This window comes from Pseudoliparis swirei, chromosome 1 (assembly GCF_029220125.1).
Source record: "Pseudoliparis swirei isolate HS2019 ecotype Mariana Trench chromosome 1, NWPU_hadal_v1, whole genome shotgun sequence".
Classification (NCBI taxonomy): domain Eukaryota; kingdom Metazoa; phylum Chordata; class Actinopteri; order Perciformes; family Liparidae; genus Pseudoliparis; species Pseudoliparis swirei.
In genome coordinates this window covers 17555902-17576118 of record NC_079388.1, presented here as the reverse complement: position 1 = coordinate 17576118, position 20217 = coordinate 17555902, and the positions used below count along the sequence as shown (strand labels likewise).

The following is a 20217-nucleotide window of genomic DNA, read 5'->3' as shown; positions in this document are numbered from 1 at the left end:
GTGCGTCTCCACTCAGCCGTTGCTTCGTGGGCAGACAGCTCGGTGGGTTTAATTTAGTTTTTTGTACAATTGTATAATTGTACATCACGACGCCGCTTGTTGTTGTTGTTGTTGTTGTGTGTGAATGAAGTGTGTGTGTTGTGCCTGCAACTTACAGCCCATTCTCTTTTTTGACGTGTGTGTGTGCGTCTGTGTATGTTTGTGTGTGTGTGTGTGTCATTGCAGACACACGTGCCCAATGCACTTTCCATAGTTCCGATCTATTCTCCGAGGCGGCGGCTCACACTCGAGCTCGCGGTCCGCTGCTGCCTCGATGTCCCCGAGCCAGTCGTCAATTGGCATCTCCATTAAACATCTCTTGGCCTTTCGCTTCCTTTCCTATTTCCTACGTCCTTGAACTTCTACTTGAACACCCCCCCCCCCCCCCAGGAATGAAAATACATCCCTCGATTCTCATCTCTGCTTCACTTGAGCACCTTATTCCAGGACTCATCGACTGACTGGCATCTCCGAATGAGGCGGGGGATGGGGGTGGGTGGGTGTAGTCACGGCCTCCATCAGGCACCATCCTCCATCCTCACTGATGGCATCACGGTGGAGCCGAGCGTATCAACCCCACATGCATGTCCCTCCATCAGCTTGAAGCAGCAGCGCTCTGTGCCTGTGGTGGTGCTGGAGGCTCGCCACTGGGTGTGGGGAACGAAACCATTAGGCTTAGAATGATGGGGGGGGGGGGGGGGGGATATGATTATTCTGAAGGTTGAGCAATTAACAGTAAATGGGAAAAAGATAAAAGAACGAAGTGTGACCGGAAAAAAGAGAATAAAAAACACATTCAAATGCAGCGGAAGAGGAAAGAACATCATTTTATACTTTTTGACAGCTTCTTTCTCCTCCACTTCCTTCACTTGCTTCCTTTTCCTTCAACCCCTCGCCTTGATTCCTTTTCCTTCACCCCCTCGACTTGATTCCTTTTCCCTCACCTCCTCCACTTGCTTCTTTCTCCTTCATTTCCTCCATTTGCTTCCTTTTCCTTCACCCCCTCCCCACATCTTCTTTCTCTTTCACTCCCTCCATTTGCTTCCTTTTCCTTCACATCCTTCACTTGCTTCCTTTTCCCTCACCCACTCCACTTGCTTCCTTTTCCTTTACCCCCTCCCCACATCTTCTTTCTCCTTCACCACTTGCTTCCCTTTCCTTCACCCCCTCCAAAAAATATATTAAGATGCCGTGGAAGAGGAAAGAAATATGAAGATGCAATTGAATAATTTTAGAAACTTTAATGCGTGTGATAATCTAACAGCGAGTGAAGATTGTGTTCATCCTACATGGGAGTGGAGACCAGTCGCTGCAGCAGCTCATTCATCATTCCAGTGCTGCCACCCAGTGGTCGCGTGAAGTAGTGCACCCCAGTGACTCAATGCAGAAACAGAGTATGTGTTCCTCTTGAAAAGCAAAAGGTTTAATTGACATCTTCATTCGTGCTCATGTACATTTTATTTTCTCGTAAATGTATAAATGTGTCGTAACGTTCAAACGTAGCTCCGTGTAAATGACGTGTCGTCGGGCGGATTGCTCGTCACTTACGAGCTTCAAGGTCCTCAGAAGAGTGATTACGGGAAATGTACCAACGGTGCAAGATTCCCAAGGTCTCTGCCACCGGAGTGACGGAGTGACATTTTAAAGATGTTGCCAATGAAGGACGTCACGCCGCCGAGGTACGTCTTTGCCCTTTTGACTATTGATCGTCGATGTCGTTGAATTGCTTTAAACTGTAACATCCGTCAATGCCACCGGAGCAGGGCGGGACTCAAAGTCAAGACGGATGTGGGTGGAGCAACTCGTTGGTGAGGACCCATGACGGCCTGCACGGAAGAGGATGGAATATCAGATATAAACCGATATACACAAGGCCCGTGACGATGGGTACTCCTTCTATACACTGGAACAGCCAACGTGTTGTGTGAATTCAACATTTGGTGCAAACAGTAGCTTTTCTTTGGCTAAAGCCATGTTGGTGTCAAAAGTGCGATACTCAGAACGGCTTCTTACTCTAAGGGAGATGGACATCAGTCTTTTATTTGGGAGGTGTCCTTCCTTTGAAATGAGGTGTCGAACTTGCTTTTAAGTACAGTTTGTGACCCGTGAAGCGACATGAAAGGTCAGGTGATCCACACCATGTTCACCGGGTTTCATTCTCGGCAGACTGTACATGTCTGGACTGAACTTCATGGCAAGCCACCCAACAGTGAAGGAGATATCTCATTCTGGACCAATACAGAGGGACTAAAGAAACTGTGTCTTCATTGAAGCTAAGGCACCAACTGAAACGTTTGGCTTTCTATTATTCGCTTTGGATAAATGCAATAGTACATAACGTCGCCATCTCCAGTTCGAAAAAAACCCATTCTGTAGAATTGCAAAAACAAACAAATTTAACATTCTTATTAAAATCTGAGACAGGTTATTCTACGTCTCTTGAGCTACGGGACGTCACTAGCTGGTGTCGTCCAGCATTCGTAGCTTTACCTACGACGACAACAAAAAACAACCATGTGTGATTCGTAGATATCCCATGAAATGTTTGTGTATGTTTTGAATTCGGACATTTTAAAGTGGTGACTGTGGGTAGCAGGTCTGTCTTTCAATCAGGGGGTTGGAGGTTCAATCCCCACCCTAGTCGATGTGTCCTTGAGCAAGACACTTAACCCTGAATTGCTCCCTGTAGCTGCGTCTACGGTATATGATCGTAATATGATCGGAAGTCACTTTGGATAAAAGCGTCAGCTAAATAACATGTAATTTAAAATCCACTAAATCCCACCCTGGCCGTCATTGTTGACGTTTTTTTCACGTAACTTGCCTTCCGTAACGACACTTCCTCGGTTATCGTAAGGTAAACTGCGATCTCGTCCTCAATCTAACCGAGTCACCGTACGGAAGCAAGGCGCGGAAATCCTCACGCGTCGCCGGCTCGCTTTTTTGTAGTATATCGTACGAACCGTAGTTTGGGGATACGTTGTGACTAATATATCTGTGCATTGTGCTTTGGGCTTATTCATTTGTGTTATTTTCCCCGTGGCCATCAAGCACCTTTGAATTCACCACATAAAATCAAGATTGGACACGTATTAAGCTTTAGTGACCTCTACTTGACCTCTACCTTTATACAACCCCGAACATGATGGCATTGGGATGACGCCGTTTACATTGTGATTGAACAAACTTACAATGCAAGTGCTTCATCATGGAAATGATGCATTCCCAAATACAATTCAGAACAAGTTCATCTTTTTTTCATGCTCGCAGAAACAGCTTCGCTTCGCTCTCGTGATGTTTACCCCGTCCCCTTCTCTCCTTCTCTGCTTCTGTTTCTGGGCCGGAGGATTCCGGCGTCTACTTCCTCGCGCCGGCGTTGTGTTTCTGGTCATGTTTCTGCGCGATGCCGTAGGGCACGTGGGCAGCGACGGTGCCCATCTCGGCCGCGCCCTCCACGTGAAACATCTGATCGTCAAAGTAGATGTGAGGCCTGATCTTCTCCAGCATGGGGCCCTTGGGCGCCCCCGCCAGGAACAAGGCCTCGTCGATCTCCAGGCCCCAGGCCCTGAGCGTCTTCAGCGCACGGATCCCAGAGCTGGCCGCGCTGCGAGCCGTGACCAGGTACGTCCGGATGGGACAGTTCAGGCGCTGGCCTTTGGCGTAAAACTTCTTCTGGAGCTTCCCCAGGGCCTCCAGGAAGCCCTTCAGGGGACCCTGCCACAGATGAAGGAAGCGATTCAGACAAAGTGAAAGCCGGAGAGATCGTACGTTTCTCTAAACACCGTCTCACGGAAGTTGGTGGAACAGTCACGGTGCACGGAATTGACGCTCTGAACAACTTTCTTTTCCTTTTTTTAATCTATGTGCAGATAGTTACGGTAAGGTTTAGGCAACAAAACAACAACAAGACTTTGGCTCGCGTGGCGTCGACAACCAAGGTTGGAAGTGTTGTGATTGTGTTTCAATTTGTGTTTCATTTGTGTTTCCAACACGCCAAACCGTCACAATTACATATGTATGTATCTCCATTGTGCACAAGCATTCTTTGATTGAGTATACACCATTTTGTTCTTAAGCCTGCATTGATGGAACAATTGCAAAAACGTTTGCTTGTACGATTTCTAGAACAATTGCTAGATTGAGTGCTCGAACGATTGCTAGAACAAATGCTTGAACAATTGCAAGAGTGATTGCTAGAACGTATGCTCGAACGGTTGCTCGAACGATTGCTCGAAAGATTGCTCGAACAGTTACTAGAGTGATAGGTAGAATGAGTCTTCGAACGATTGCTAGAACGATTGCTTGAACGATTGCTCGAACAACTTCTAGAACCATTGCTCGAACCATTGCTAGAGCGACGCACCAACTGTCTGATTCCCGATGTGTTTTGAAGCCATTTCTCACATCATGTTTCATAATTTAGCAATAATGTATATAATGAAACCGCTAATGAACGAGATTTTATATGCAGAACTTCGGCATAATCCTTCAAAGGTGATTCGTTCTGCAGAGAAATGCCAATTTAGGGGAATTAAGGTTTTAAATCCAATCAGTACTGATGGATCTACTGAAATGAACTCATCAACTCTTCAAGAGCAGATGTCCGAACGGACTCACGTGGTCCAGCAGCGTGTCCTCGTTGTCCCTCTCGTGTTCGAAGAACTTGTCCAGCCCGTGGGCCTTGAAGATGCGCTCCGATTCGTCGGAGAAGAGGACGGCGTCGCCGTCGAACGCCACCCTCAGCTGGGACTCTGACACCTCCGTCACCTTCTCCGCCACGAACATGGTGGCCGCCGCGATGCCTGAAAACACAAACACGGGCGGAGACCGTCGATTGAGAAACAGGTTCAAAGATGGATTTGTTGAAGGAAGTAGTCACTTCACTGCCCTTTATATCACCTCACTTAACCTTTATATCACTTCACTTCACCTTTATATCACTTCACTTAACCTTTATATCACTTCACTTCACCTTTATATCACTTCACTTCACCTTTATATCACTTCACTTAACCTTTATATCACTTCACTTTAAATTAAACCTCATCTGCCTTCAATCCTGCAGACAAGAAAATGGCGGTTTGATAGAAATCAAGTGAACAGACACACACACGTGTTAGGGTACAACTTACACACTTTATTTCACTTCAGTGTGACATATTGACGTAAACTAACACATTCCTTTGTAATGTAAGCATCCACCCACTACGTAATTTAGAAAAATGCAAATTAAAAAGTGGCGTCTGCAAGATGAAACCCAGCCAGTGAAGCTTCACAATGCAGCGTCGACACCTTTTAAGAAAATGTCAATATCACCACCAGCATTGACGCGTTGCAGACCTGCAGAACTAAAAAAGCAAATCGAGGAGCTTCGTGTTCTCGACTCTTCATTTGCTGCTGCATCAGAACCCGGAGCAGCTGTAGCTGCCGCGGCCTCCGGCTCCCGGGAAGCCTTCTGCAAATGTCTTCGTGGCTAATTAAGACCTTTCCCCAGGAAAATGTCAAGGACGCTTCCTTTGCTTTCAATCTCGTGTGTGTTTGTATGTGTGTGTGTGTGTCCCAGAATCACTTGCATTAGTGACATGAAGCGTGCTAGTCACATGGAGAATGTCACCTTGAGAGGTATGCGGTCCCGCTGGTTTCAATCAGCCCTCGAAACACATTATGATATTGTCTGCTTCTCATTATAGAAAAAACAGATATATACGTATATATATATATATATACTGTATATATCAAATCTTGTTTTCCAGTGAGTTACAAACAGGTTTCATTCTGGAATTTGCGTTCCTTTCCTTTCTATTTGCGTCCGCTCTATTTACGTATTTCCTCTTTTGTCCTTTTGAATGCGGCGTGAAACACGACATAAACCTTCCAGAAGCTTCCCGTCGCCTCGTATTCTGTTTCCAGCGTCTCGTCAGGCGGAGGACGTCGCCGTGACTTCCCGTGCTCCTCCGGCGCAGAGCGGCGCGTGTTTTCAGATAACGGCGCTCAGAGTTCAGAGTAAGGAGCTAACGGGACGTCATGACGCGCGGGAATCTATCAAGGGGACACAAAGAGGTGTGTGTGGGGGGGGGGGGTCATCACCATGCTGGGCCATGGTAATGGGACTGCATCATCAGCAGATGTCACTTCTATACAGTAAAATTAAAGTACGTGAAGACGACTACAGCTCATAATTTGTACCTTTTAAATTGAAGTTTAAAGGCAGTAGGAGAGTATTTTTTATAAGTATTTGAGAGACAGGAACACTGGGAATACATTGATTCTCTCCATCCTGGAGAGGGATCCTCCCTCTGTTGCTCTCCTGAAGGTTTCCTCCCTTTTTTCCCCGTGAAAGGTTTTTTTCTGTTTTTTGGGAGTTTTTCCTGATTTGATGTGAGGTCAAAGGTCAGGGATGTCGTATGTGTAGATATTTTAAAGCCCTCTGAGGCATATTCGTAATTTGTGATATTGGGCTATACAAAATAAACTGAATTTAAATTTAAATATTACCACTCTAAAAAAAAATCCCCTTTTAGTTTTAGGATTTAAATAGTCTAGAAGTCTCTGTTGGCTGACGGCCACCTGCTGGGTCAAATAGGCAAGTTACAGCCTGCTATGCATTCATCCCGTATCACGTTATTATATACTGTAACTTAATTATGCGACACAGGAACAACAACAACACTCGCTACCCGATAGCTATGCTGCGCGTCTGCAACTTCCAACGCAGATGAGAAGGAAGCGAGACGGCTGTCCATCTTTTGTTACTTTCGATGCAGCCGTCGTTTATTTCCGGGGGAATGATAGGGAGGCTGCTGGCGGAGAGCGTAACGTGAGCCAGAGCTAGCAGAAGGTCAGAAACTTGTCAATATTGCACTCTGGGAAATCACGACGATAAAACGGTGGCATGGACAATATTAATTAATGCAAAGAAAGGGTTGAAAATCTGAATTATTACAATAATCAAACAGCAATTATATCACATTCATACAAGGTTATCAGTAGAGAACTCGACAAAATGATATCTTTTGTTTGGTATTGTACACAACACTGAGATGTAAGGTTATATTTTTATATTCATGTTCACTGGTAACAATATAAATGTAACAACACCCCCTTTTATTATAAAGTGACAGAAACCATATGAAATCAGACCTCAACAATGTGTGTGTGTGTGTGTGTGTGTGTGTGTGTGTGTGCTCACCTTCTGCCAGCGCCTCCCGGACCTTGTCGGCGTCGGCAGACAGGTAGAGGTTGGTCTGCCAGGCCTTCAGGTAGCCAATGGGACTGCTTCCCCCCGTCATACAGAACCTCTCGATAAACAAGTCTGCAGAGACGAGAGCAACAAACAACAACGACAACAACAACAAGGTTTTAAGTGTCGCAGCAAACGTCAACGTCCCGTTTACATCGGCAGCATCGTAGACTCGTTAGAATATTCATCTGTGCATTTATTGAAAATAAACTTGTCTTATTCCACATTTAAAGGGGCAGTCCAGCTATTTAGTTTTTGTACCACCGGAAAGACGAGAGACTTGTTAGATACATATTTAATGCAGTAATGGTTCATATTGATTGAGATACCCAGACGTTTACTCCTCAGTACGAGTATGTAGGATATTTTCAATTTAACATCCGACAGATTTTTAGCTCTAATCCACGACGGTCTCATCGGATACAGACAGAAAATAACACGTAGATATCCCATGGAGTTACGTGTCATTATTACGAGGAAGTATAAAGACCGCTGAAGCAATCTTTCATGACTCTGGACCGTGGGTTTGATCCCGGCGTGGGAACGGGGAGTCCACGTAAATATGTTTGTTACATAACTACCTTATTTCAACCCAAACGACGGTCTTTTCCTCCACCTAGAGGAAGTAATTATGTTCCCTAAACCAGATTTGAGTTTTTTTTTTATACAGAAGAAAAAAAGAAGACTGCACGCAACGTAAGAAACGGAAACTTTTCGTACTATATCATACGGAGCGTCGGGTGAGGAGACGTTGAGTAAAATCATCTTTTGATGTACGATCTCTTCTCCAACTTGTGAAATATTGAAATGTTGTACGACGAATCAAATGTTGCACAATAAATTAAATGTTGTACGACAAATCAAAAGTTGTACGACAAATTTAAAGGTTGTACGATGAATCAATGTTCTACGACGAATCTAAAGTTGGACGACGAATCAAAGGTTGTACGACGAATCTAAAGTTGTACGATGAATCAGAGGTTGTACGACGAATAAAAGGTTGTACGACAAATCAAAGGTTGTACAATGAATCAAAGGTTGTACGACGAATCAAATGTTGCACAATAAATCAAAGGCTGTAGAACGAATCAAAGGTTGTACGACGAATCTAAAGTTGTACGCCGAATCAAATGTTGTACGACGAATCAAATGTAAAGTATTCATCTCGTCGTAGTCCTCTTTTGTGTCTTGTCTTCGATCTTTTAAAAAAATGTAGTGTCTTGTGTTTGAACTGAAACTACTCAACACATTTTGTAATGTCTACATGTCTCAGCTTTGCCATTAGGTTTCTTTTCTTTTCCGGGTTGCCGGTTGCAGCGCGAGTCACCGACAAGGATGAGAACGCACTTCAAGGTTTTGACCTAAAGAATATAAAGTGCAGCTTCAAGAGGACGAAGACTTGCGGATGCAAAGACGGACGGATACATTATGACTCTTGAACGGGCTTGAGAGCAGATGGAGATGGAGACTTTAAAAAAATAAATGGGAGTTCAAAGGACCAACTGTCCTCTCCAGATTTCTTAAATAGTTTATTTAGCTTTGTAGTCCGGCCCGTGGTGAGTTTGTTCCCATGGAGTCCCTCAGTGGAAGAAAAAAAAAACCTCGACATTGATGTCTTTGTATCTCTTTTTTTTTGTTCTTGCAAAAATAGATTTCATATCATCTATCTTTGTGTGATTTATTTGCTTGTTAAAAAAAAAGAAGAAAAGATCTTAAACATGGTAATAGGAAAGCAAGGAAACCGGTCGCATCAAAGAACGAGCAGCTTTACGAACGTGAGACTCCCAAATTGTGATTTTCACACATGGGAAGTCTCCCACCCCGGGTCCCACGTTGATGATGTGTACGTGCAAAGTAGACAAATTAAATAACTTATCGCGTAGAGCGTTCCCACTCGGCTTCAAGACGACGCCTTTTACCTAAGAAGTCTAAACGTGTGAAGTCGTGAAAGAGGAAGTGGGTTCTCCAGCACACCAGAAGGCCCGACCCAAAATAACACCCCCGGAAAACCGATCGTTCTCGCTCTTTCAGAAGTTCCGTGAGACGGTGTTTAGAGAACGGTGCGTTCTCTAAACACCGTCTCACGGAACTTACGTGGAACATTTACGGTACACGGTGGAAGGGATTGTCGATCTGAACTTTCTTTTTCGGGGCGACATTACTTTGAAAAATTAGCATGAGGTCTTGTTTGGATTGGCAGCCGAAAACCTCCTCCACCCCCCCCCCCCCCCCCCACCCCCAAAAGATTTTAGTTTCCATGGGAATCAGCATCACGGACACAATCTAGGGGGAAAAAAGACCGTATTTCTTCCAGAAACTATGTTCCCTGTGCCATGTTCCTGTCAACGTTCACACATTGTCGTGGCGTGTGCTCGGCTCAGGACAGGTGGGCTCTGCAAGCAGGTGATTCAAACCCTCCCAGAACACCGCAAGGTACCCGAGCATCAGTGAAATTGGTGACAGGAAGTTCACTGTGAGGACACCCCCTCCCCACACCCGGATCACCTGTCTCTCGCTGCAGGTGATATGCAGCTCGCTTCTTTTTCCAGCTGACTCGGCGTTCTGCTGCTCGTCTCTTTTAGATGTGTCGCTTATATTTAATACGGTTAACATTTTAATTTGTGTAAATAAAGCTTTTTCCGCAGCCACGCTCCGACTATGTGGCTCCAAACGCAAAGGAGAGAAACTTTATATCTCATCTTGCAAGTGTTAAAAATAGCGAGCAGGTGACTAGAGATCGAGTGTGAGGAGCTGAGGAGCGAGTGCATGTTTTCTGTCATATTCATATTTATGACTGTCACCCGGCGGGACATTTTTCTCGCTGACTCAGCACTAATGATGTTACACAAACTCGTATCCCCCGTGACATCCGAGAGGCCAAGTTTTCCCGTCGATCAGAGGTCGAACTCGTCGAGTGCCACCAGAGAAGATCTAACGCCAGCTCCGCTCGGACCTGTTTTTCTTTCCGGGCCTCTCGGGATTATTCTCACGAGATTCTGCAGACGTGAAAAAACATTTGAGGAGCGGGACAGGAAGTGGTCTGTGAGGAGGATGTCATCACGGGGTCTGATTGTCCCTGGGAAGGGTCCCATCAGTCAGCTGTTCACACACTTGTCACTTGGCTTCAGTTAAGCTGTTTCAACCAACTTTATTACTCCTTTCAACCTGGACAAAGGCAGCGCAGACCTCATTCATTTTGTTCTTACCTTTTCAAAATAAAAGCACTAGACTTATAAACGGCTTAACTGTGTTTAACTCAGGAATACACGGACAGAGCAGAAACTCAATACAATGGCTTTCAGTAGCTCAGAATGGACGGCAGCTTTACCTCCGACAGTCAGATCCTCTGCCTGTGCAAATCTTTTCAAACTTTTATTGAAAAAGTTACGTAATTGTCGCACTCTTTTAAAGCTTATTTTTCTTCTTCTTTTTTTCAGTATCCGATTTAAAATGTAAACTTTTTTTTTACAGTTTAGAATATTATTTTTTGGGGTTTAAATCTGCCCGTGGCAAATCATTTATTAAAAATGTGACTCAATTGTCGCATTTTTTTAAAGCTTATTTTTCTTTTTTTCAATATCAGATTTAATTGAATTTAAATGTTATCTTGTTTTTTCGGTTTGAAATCTGCCTATGCAAATCGTTTCAAAATTGTATTGAAAAAGTGACGCAAATGTCACATTTTTAAAAAGCTTATTCTTCTTTATTTTCAATATCTTATTTAAAAAAAAATTTATTCGGGAAAATCTGCAAAATATGCAAATATTTTATTGAAAAAGTGACGCAATTGTCGCATTTTTTAAAAGCTTGTTCTTCTTTTTTTCAGTATCCGATTTTATTTGACTTTTTTTTTACATCTTTGAATCTTTTTTTTCGGCCTACGCAAATCCTTTAAAAACTTCTATTGAAAAAGTGATGCAATTTTAAATTTTTTCCCCGCCTTCTTCAAAGTATAAAAACCTCTATAGTCGTGATTTTCCAAAACCTATTTTTTATTTAAAAAATCTCTCACAAATAGTTCCACTTACATTCAACACTCATGCGCCGTATAGATAATGACCCTTTCAAACAACAGGAAGCTCTTTAGAGTCCCCATCTGGACTCACTGTGGTGGTTGATGGTGTTGATGAGCCGGACCCCCACGTGGGCGTGGTTGTACGTCACCAACACGATGTCGAACAGCTCGTCGCTCTGCGGGTACAGCTCCCGCAGACGAGCGTTCACCGCCTCCAGAGCCTGCCGGGGACACGGCGGACAAGTCAGCGGCGGAGAGACGCTTCGAAACAAACATCTGCACCGCCGCGTGACTCGTTGACCTTGACGAAGGGGAAGGCCGGTCCGGGGGCGAAGGGCTCGTTCTCGTGTTCGATTTGGTATCTCAGGTACTCCTCCACCCCTCGCTCCTCAAACACCTTCTGCTCCCGCTCCGTCCGAAACAAGACGCGGGAGGAAACCGCCACGGTCACCGCGTTCTCCGGCTTCGGCTGGAAAGAAGAGAAGAAGAAAGAAAAGACGATTTTAGGACAAGATGGGGTTTAATTGGTCAATGGACATTCGTCTGGAGGTTATGAGGGACCGCCGATGACCCGTTGAGACGATGACTGGAGAAGAACGGTGGGAGGAGATGTGACATGTGTCAGAATTTACAGGGGTCATGGAAAACCTGGAAAAGTCATGGAATAGAAACAATTGTTTATTTCCAGGTCTGGAAAAATCCAAATTTGGAAATGTGTTATATTCATATAGTTTACACAGTTTGATTAAAATAATAAACATTTATATAAATATGTATTCTTTTAATCAAACTATTGTCTCCCATTCATTTATGTCATTTAAGTTATATTTACTAATTTATACAACGAGAATTCACAAAATGTTTAGTCCTGGAAATCCATAGGTGAATTTAAATGATAATATATATTTAATAGTGTATAACCTTGACTATTCTATTGCTACGCAGTGAGGTTTTATGAGTATAAACACGTATACTTTACTTTTGTTAGAATAAAATGTGTGAAATGCAAAAAGGGCACAAACGCATAACAGCAATAACTAATGATATTTAGTCAATATGTCTGAATACAAGTGTGTGTCTGTGTGTGTGTGTGTGTGTTCAGTGAGGCATAAATCTGTGGAATAAAAACATGTGTGTGTGTGTTACGTGTCAGTGTTGTGTGTGCTCCACTCCCCGTTGTTGATTCACTGTCCCTCCATTTAGCTTTATTCCATTACAACACTGCTGCCTGCTGACACACACACACACACACACACACTCACAGACAGGATTAATGATGTCCCACATCCAAATCAAATTAAAAGTATAATTTGATCAAATGATAACACGCTTTTACTGTTCTCTACCAAATATCTTAAAACGCAGACGGCCGAGTGGGCGAGAGACTGGAGAACGAGGCCGGTGCATGCCTTGCTTTTTTTAAATTTCTTGGCTTTAGCCTAGAAAATATGATATACCAGGCGAATCAAAGAGTCGCCTGAAGTACTGAAGAACATTTAAAGTTCATCGGCTCGGTCGCGGTTAGCGGAGTGTGTGTGTCCGTGATGGTGCAGGCGCCACAGAGAAGGCGGGAAAAGCAGAGTCACGACCTTTTGACCTCATGACATACTTACAAAAAACACGCCTCCCTCCACCTTCCGGACTCGTCTCCCCGCCACCTGAAGAACGACATTTTGTTTTTATTCATTCAGAGAAAACTATTTTACAACGAAGCTGCATTGACCATCCCTCCAACCCCCCAAAACACAGAAAATACAAGTATAAAATAAAATACAGGATACAGATTCTGAGTCATTGTTCTCATTATAAATCCATGACACAAACAACATACATGTTTGCACTTGTTTACTTACATATTTAAATAACAATAATAAAACAACTTTCCTTTTCACTCATTCAATTAATTATATTTAATTATTGACCTCTAGAGTAGATTCCCCTGGCGGATGGCAGCTAACGGTGCTAACAGCTCATTAGCTCGCCCCGGCTAACGTACAACGCGCAGACGGCGTGTAAACATAGCGCCAAGAAAATGTTGGCTAACGCGTGAGAAACTTTGGCTAACGCGTGAGAAACATAAGCTTACGCATGAGACACTTTGGCTCACGCGTGAGAAACTTTGGCTAACGCGTGAGAAACTTTAACTAACGCGTGAGAAACTTTGGCCAATGCGTGAGAAACTTTGGCTAACGCGTGAGAAACTTTGGCTAACGCGTGAGAAACTTTGGCTAACGTGTGAGACACTTTAGCTAACGCGTGAGAAACGTTGGCTTACGCGTGAGAAACTTTTGCTAACGCTTGAGAAACTTTGGCTAATGCGTGAGAAACTTTGGCTAACGTGTGAGACACTTTAGCTAACGCGTGAGAAACTTTGGCTAAGGCGTGAGAAACTTTAGCTAACGCTTGAGAAACTTTAGCTAACGCGTGAGAAACTTTGGCTAACGTGTAACACTACTCCACTCCATTTAAAATCGTTATATGGTGCATTATTAATGCTCTGACCTTTGACCTTAGCTCTTCCACGACACACAGCCCTGCAGAGACCGCCGCGGCCGCAGCTTATCCGTTAGAGTCCGTTTGCTCTATGAATAACGTGTCACGCCGCCCGGGTGTGATCCCACAGGCTGTGATTTGATACCCGCTGGTGTTTACAGCCTTGCCCTCTCAGTTAGCCCCTTACCCACATGGGGAATGCATCACTCACCGGGCTCCTCTGCAAGGGGAAGCCCCCCCCCCTACTACCATAATCCTCTCCCGGTGGTCAATTTGTGCGACTGCAAAGGGGAATGGAATATAACCAAACTATAAGAATGAAGACTATGACCCCCCCCCCCCTCCCCCCATGTATTAATCCTGTCAGAGATCTGCTGGGTCAGCAGGTCTGGCCCGATCCAGCTCCGTGAGTCACCCGGTTAAGCGTCCGAGGCCGTCCGCCCGCCGCCATCCGTCTCAGATTGAACAGAGGAATGTCTTTTTTCTTTCTACAGGACGACGGATAGACATGAAGAAGTTAAATAAAGTGTGAGTGACGGGGGGAGGGGTTGGGGGGGGTGTATTTATAGATGAGTAAAAGGCCAGTGATGATGCGGTGTGTTCAGGCCTCGGCAGATATGGTAACACAGGAGGTGACGGTGACTCTGCCGGCAACAGCAGTGTGAATATGTTTGTCTCGTGGAGGAAGAGAATCACCCGGAATAAAGTGATTTTGATCATATTTATTAGCTTTTTTTGTCAATACGACAAATTAATTGGTGTCAAGATGTTTTCTTCCTCGTATTTCTGAAGGACGCCTTTTAAAATGTGCACAATGGCACTTAAAGGGAGACAGAACTGTTGTTTTATTATTAAAAACAGAGTTACACTATAATGGGCACTCGGGAGAGCGCATACCTTCGCATATCACAACATTGGGCATTGAATTATGAACATGTTGGCATTAGTTGCATTGCCAATTGAATATAAATTGACCGTGCTATGGTAAAAAGAAGATTTTGACCTTTCCATGACCTTGACCTTGACCTTTGACCCGATCGATCCCAAAATATAATCAAATGGTCCCCGGATAATAACCAATCATCCCACCAAATTGCATGCGATTCAAGAAGATGTTGACCTTTTCATGACCTTGACCTTTGACCCGATCGATCCCAAAATCTAATCAAATGGTCCCCGGATAATAACCAATCATCCCACCAAATTTCATGCGATTCGGTTTAAAACTTTTTTTGTTATGCGAATAACACGCATATAAATAAATAAATAAATGAATAAATAAATAAATACACGGCGATCAAAACATAACCTTTGCATTTTCAATGCGAAGGTAATAACGGCCAAGTTAAAGGACCCCGTGTGATAGTCAGAGCATTATGACAGCAGCAGAGGTTGTTATGTGTAAATGTAAAGATAAAGCGGAGTAATTAACTTAATACGAGCTTCTCTGTTGTCGTACATGGAAGTCAAACTTTTTTTCTTTTCTTCACAGAGCGACTTCATAGAAATTAATTAGGCCACGCCTCCAACGCCGTCTTCGGTTGTCATTATACTTTTTTTTTAAATTTCCTTTTCACTCATTCAATTAATAACATAGTTATTGACCTCCAGAGGGATTTCCCCCTTCTTGGGCCTCACCTTTAATGTGTAGGCTAGATGACAAAGGGGGGGGGGGCTAATTAATTAGATTTAATTTAATATGAGTGCTATTTAATTACTTTGACCGTGCCGTTTAATGTTAATTAAAATTGAGAAAGTATTGATTTAAAGCTCTTCTTTTTTCATTAATGAGGTCTGAGTTGTTGGTTTAAAAACTATTTTTTTGACTAAATCTATCAAATGTCCACGTTCATCCCACATCAGCCATGAACACAAACTAATTAGTGTAGGAATAAAAAACTTTTGAGGTGGAAAAAAAAAAAACCTTATGATTAAATGTGTCTTTCCTATAACAGAAATAAGGAGAAATATGTAAACATACCAAAGTAAATCACTTTTTTGAGAAATAAATGAACATTTTCACGGAAATGTCATCATAATTTTGCTGTGTCAGCACGCATCATCCCCCAAAAAAACACCAGGCTCAATGCGGTGGTATTAATTGGACTCCGCCCAGTTATGACGCATAATTAGTCAATGAAATGTGCTGATAGATTCTCACATGCAGCTGTCTGCAGCGTCCATGAGGGAACATCTCTGCAGGGATGGCCCTGTAATCCTCCACCAGCACAGATTACTCCTCCTTTAGCTCCACTACCTCACTCTGCTCACCACACTTTGCTTATTTCCCCTCCTATTCTCACTTTTCTACTTTTTTTCCTCACATTTAAGTCCACATCCGTTTAGTTTTATGACCGCGTTAGCAAGTAAACCTCCGTCGAGCTGCAGTGAAGGTTTTATGACCACATGGATGAGATTCAAGAGCCCACGGACTCGAGAAGATTCACCTTGTAGGACTGAAAATACAGAGCAATTAAAAATACAGAGCATCAAAAATGATTTAAATAAAAAATCACGCTAGATGAATTAAGATCACTTATTTTTTCCTTTGTAACTACCTCGCTAACAGAACTGCTGACGGCTCTGCTAGCGTCAACAGTTAAGTACATGTAGTTATATAGTATGTATATATATATATATATATATATATATATGTTGCACCAATGACATGAACTCTTCAATAAAACTTTGTTCTTCTTCTTTAGCAATATTTATTATACAAATTCCCGGTTAAAGCTAGCATACACTGTTTTCTTCAGCCGTCTTCCCGCACCTGCTTTAGACACGCCCCCTTCTTAAAGAGACAGCACCCCATTTTTAAAGAGACAGCGCTCTTTTCCAACGGAACAACGAGCACTTTCCTCCCTTCACAGTTAGTATGTGCACAAAACATGAAATACCGTAAACACAAATAATAAGGAATGGACACCGTTGAACTACATCAGTAAGAGATATGAAATAACATTTCAGGGCGCTACATATACGCCATAAAGAAGGTTTATATTTGTATTAATCCGAGTTTAGAGTTTAGTTTCATAGCCGTATTTTTTTTAAACAGACTGATTTCATTACCAGTATGAGGAATAATGTCATTTAAAATGTCGCTTTTAGTGTTAAAGATGCGTAGCGCGTGTATAAATCATGCATTTAGATTGTCGGAGCTCTGAAAACCAAACTTCTTTGTTCCTGCGTCTCCACTCAGAGACGTTAGCTAAACCTCTCTGACCTCAACCGCCCCAGACTCTCACCGCGCCCGACCCTAAACTCGACCTCCCGCTGCCCGCGGCCCCGTGAACATGGAGGAGACGCCGGGTGGACTCACCGCTCTGGGCTCCGCCTCCTCTTCCTCCTCCCGAGACCCTCCGCCGGCCCCGTTGGCCGAGGGGGAAACTCTGAGCTCCTTCACCTGGCCGCTCATCACCTGCACGGGGTCCAGACTCATCTTGGCCATAGAGGGTCAGGCCCCCCCCCCCTCCCCCAACCTCTCCTCACTCCTTGACCTTTTGATGAAGACGCTCCTATCTCCTCCTTCTTCTTCTTCTTCTTCCCCGTGCGGTCCGTGGCATTTATGGAGGTTCTCCCATTGAAGGACGGCCACTGTCTCCTGCTCCCTCGTCTGTCTCCTGTTCCCTCGTCTGTCTCCTGCTCCCTCGTCTGTCTCCTGCTCCCTCCTCTGTCTCCTGTTCCCTCGTCTGTCTCCTGTTCCCTCGTCTGTCTCCTGCTCCCTCGTCTGTCTCCTGCTCCCTCCTCTGTCTCCTGTTCCCTCGTCTGTCTCCTGCTCCCTCGTCTGTCTCCTGCTCCCTCCTCTGTCTCCTGCTCCCTCCTCTGTCTCCTGCTCCCTCGTCTGTCTCCTGCTCCCTCCTCTGTCTCCTGCTCCCTCCTCTCTCTCCTGTTCCCTCCTCTATCTCCTGCTCCCTCGTCTGTCTCCTGTTCCCTCCTCTATCTCCTGCTCCCTCGTCTGTCTTCTGCTCCCTCCTCTGTCTCCTGTTCCCTCCTCTATCTCCTGCTCCCTCGTCTGTCTCCTGCTCCCTCGTCTGTCTCCTGTTCCCTCGTCTGTCTCCTGCTCCCTCCTCTGTCTCCTGTTCCCTCCTCTATCTCCTGCTCCCTCGTCTGTCTCCTGCTCCCTCGTCTGTCTCCTGTTCCCTCGTCTGTCTCCTGCTCACTCGTCTGTCTCCTGCTCCCTCCTCTGTCTCCTGCTCCCTCGTCTGTCTCCTGCTCCCTCGTCTGTCTCCTGTTCCCTCGTCTGTCTCCTGCTCACTCGTCTGTCTCCTGCTCCCTCCTCTGTCTCCTGTTCCCTCCTCTATCTCCTGTTCCCTCCTCTGTCTCCTGCTCACTCCTCTGTCTCCTGCTCCCTCGTCTGTCTCCTGTTCACTACTCTGTCCCCTAAAGAGGATTAATGCTCACTCGCCTCTCCGCCGTCACTCATTCACAAGCATGTCCTGTGTGGAAGTGTGTTGCAGGCAGCAGTCCATCTGCCTCTCTCTCTCTCTCTCTCTCTCTCTCCCTACCCCTCCCTCCCTCTCTGTCCCGTTATATCACTCTCTCCTTTGCCCCCGCCGTCCTCCCACTGGTCCAATCCCAGCCCCTGCATCCTTATTCAGCATGGCTCCGCCCCCCCCCCCCCCCAACACACACACCCCACGTCACTGCCCCCTTGTTGACGATGCAATTTGCCCAAGAGGCTCATGGGATGCATAATTATGGAGTAAAAATAGCCATCGTGAAGAGACATTTCATTTGGAGGCAAATCAAAAATATTTGAAGTGAGATTATTTTGTAAGAGGTGGAAAATCAGATGATTTTGTTCCTCTTTTTTATTATATATATATTTTTAAAAAAATGTTACGCCTTACATGCAAAACTTTCACATAATTTTAATTGACGTGTAAACATCAGTGCAGATCAATTTCTAGTAGTCAAATTATCATGTAATTAATCATGATTAAGTTCTAGTATTAGCTGCAGTGACCCCACTACAGTATAAAACATACTTAAAGTATATTAAGTAAAAGTACTAATGCATAATTACCTATTTCAAAATGATATACATACACACACATAGTCCCTAGTCTCAGTGTGAAGGTCGTGGGGGTCACAGCCCGGTGTGGTCAGGGTTAATGTGTCTTTATTCATTTATTTTTATATTTTAACGTCCTTCTTCCTCTTAACATCATTATTTCTCCAGCTAAGTCTTTTTCTTCTGTTGTTTGACAGAACAACGCTGCCACTGAGCCTGACCTGTGTCTCTGTGTGCGCCCCAGTGTCGCTGAGCTCACAGCACCACCTGGTGGCCGCAGCCGCACACTGCACCTCTCCGGCTGTGACCTCTGCCGCGGCTGCTGCTGCACTTTGTTCCTCGGGCCGCTTCGTACTTTGCGGGCCACATTTGTGATGTTTGGTTTTTCACTGAGCGGAGGAAGCCCGACACCACGAGCGAGGCTCAGAATAGACTCCTATCGATCCGTGATGGGCAACGGAAAGCAACGGAGACCAACGGAGACCAACGGAGGAGCGACGGAGACCAACGGAGATCAACGGAGAGCGACGGAGATCAACGGAGACCAACGGAGACCAACGGAGACCAACGGAGATCAACAGAGACCAACGGAGACCAACGGAGATCAACGGAGAGCGACGGAGACCAACGGAGATCAACGGAGACCAACGGAGACCAACGGAGATCAACGGAGAGCGACGGAGAGCGACGGTTTAGCCAAATGCAAGTTGTTGGAGCTATTTATTTCATATTAGTAATTAGTTTTTTTGTTTTTGTTTTTCCACTTCATTTTCCCCCCCGTTTAGATATATTTAAATAAAAGAAATACAAAAATGTCAGAAATAAACATTTTTAAAAACTGGGTAAATATATATATAGATATATATATATCTATATATATATAGATATATATATACATACACTCACATACATACACACATACAGACACACACATACATACATACATACATACTCATACATAATACACATACACACAAACATACACACACACACATACATACACACATACATATGCACACACACACACACACACACATATACATCCACAAAAATGTCTAAAACTGTTTTTTAAAATGGTTTTATTGACCAGCAGTAGTATTGTTTAATCATTCAGGTTGTTTGCTTATTTAGGTTGAGATGTTTTGATATAATGGAATATCTTTTTCTTGTGGTACACTGTGGGCACCTGTAGTTATATGTAGGAGTAGGCAGGTACAGGACCAGCATGCACCTGGGTAGGCCTTTGGTTTACTACCAGCGCAGGAGAGGCAGCGTGAGGAGTTCCTTTGTGCTTTTGTTTGTTTGTTTGCTTGTTTTGTTTAGTTAAATAAATAATCAGAAAAACAGAATCCAGACATCAACAACCCCAACGGCGTGTCAGTGGCCATATGAAGCTTAAAACCACTAAGAATT

At 44.2% G+C, this 20217-nt stretch overlaps 1 protein-coding gene across 1 annotated transcript; it reads right to left on the bottom strand.

Annotated features, from left to right (window-relative positions):
- Positions 1–1265: 1265 nt before the first annotated feature.
- On the bottom strand, positions 1266–17309 carry nt5c1aa (5'-nucleotidase, cytosolic IAa). Its single transcript, XM_056419052.1, has 7 exons — positions 17110–17309; positions 12908–12952; positions 11596–11763; positions 11386–11515; positions 7229–7351; positions 4657–4841; positions 1266–3753 (listed from the first exon to the last, which is right to left on the bottom strand). The coding sequence occupies exons 1-7, from the start codon at positions 17236–17238 to the stop codon at positions 3397–3399; spliced, it is 1137 nt and encodes a 378-aa protein (XP_056275027.1). The 5' UTR covers positions 17239–17309; the 3' UTR covers positions 1266–3396.
- Positions 17310–20217: the final 2908 nt, after the last annotated feature.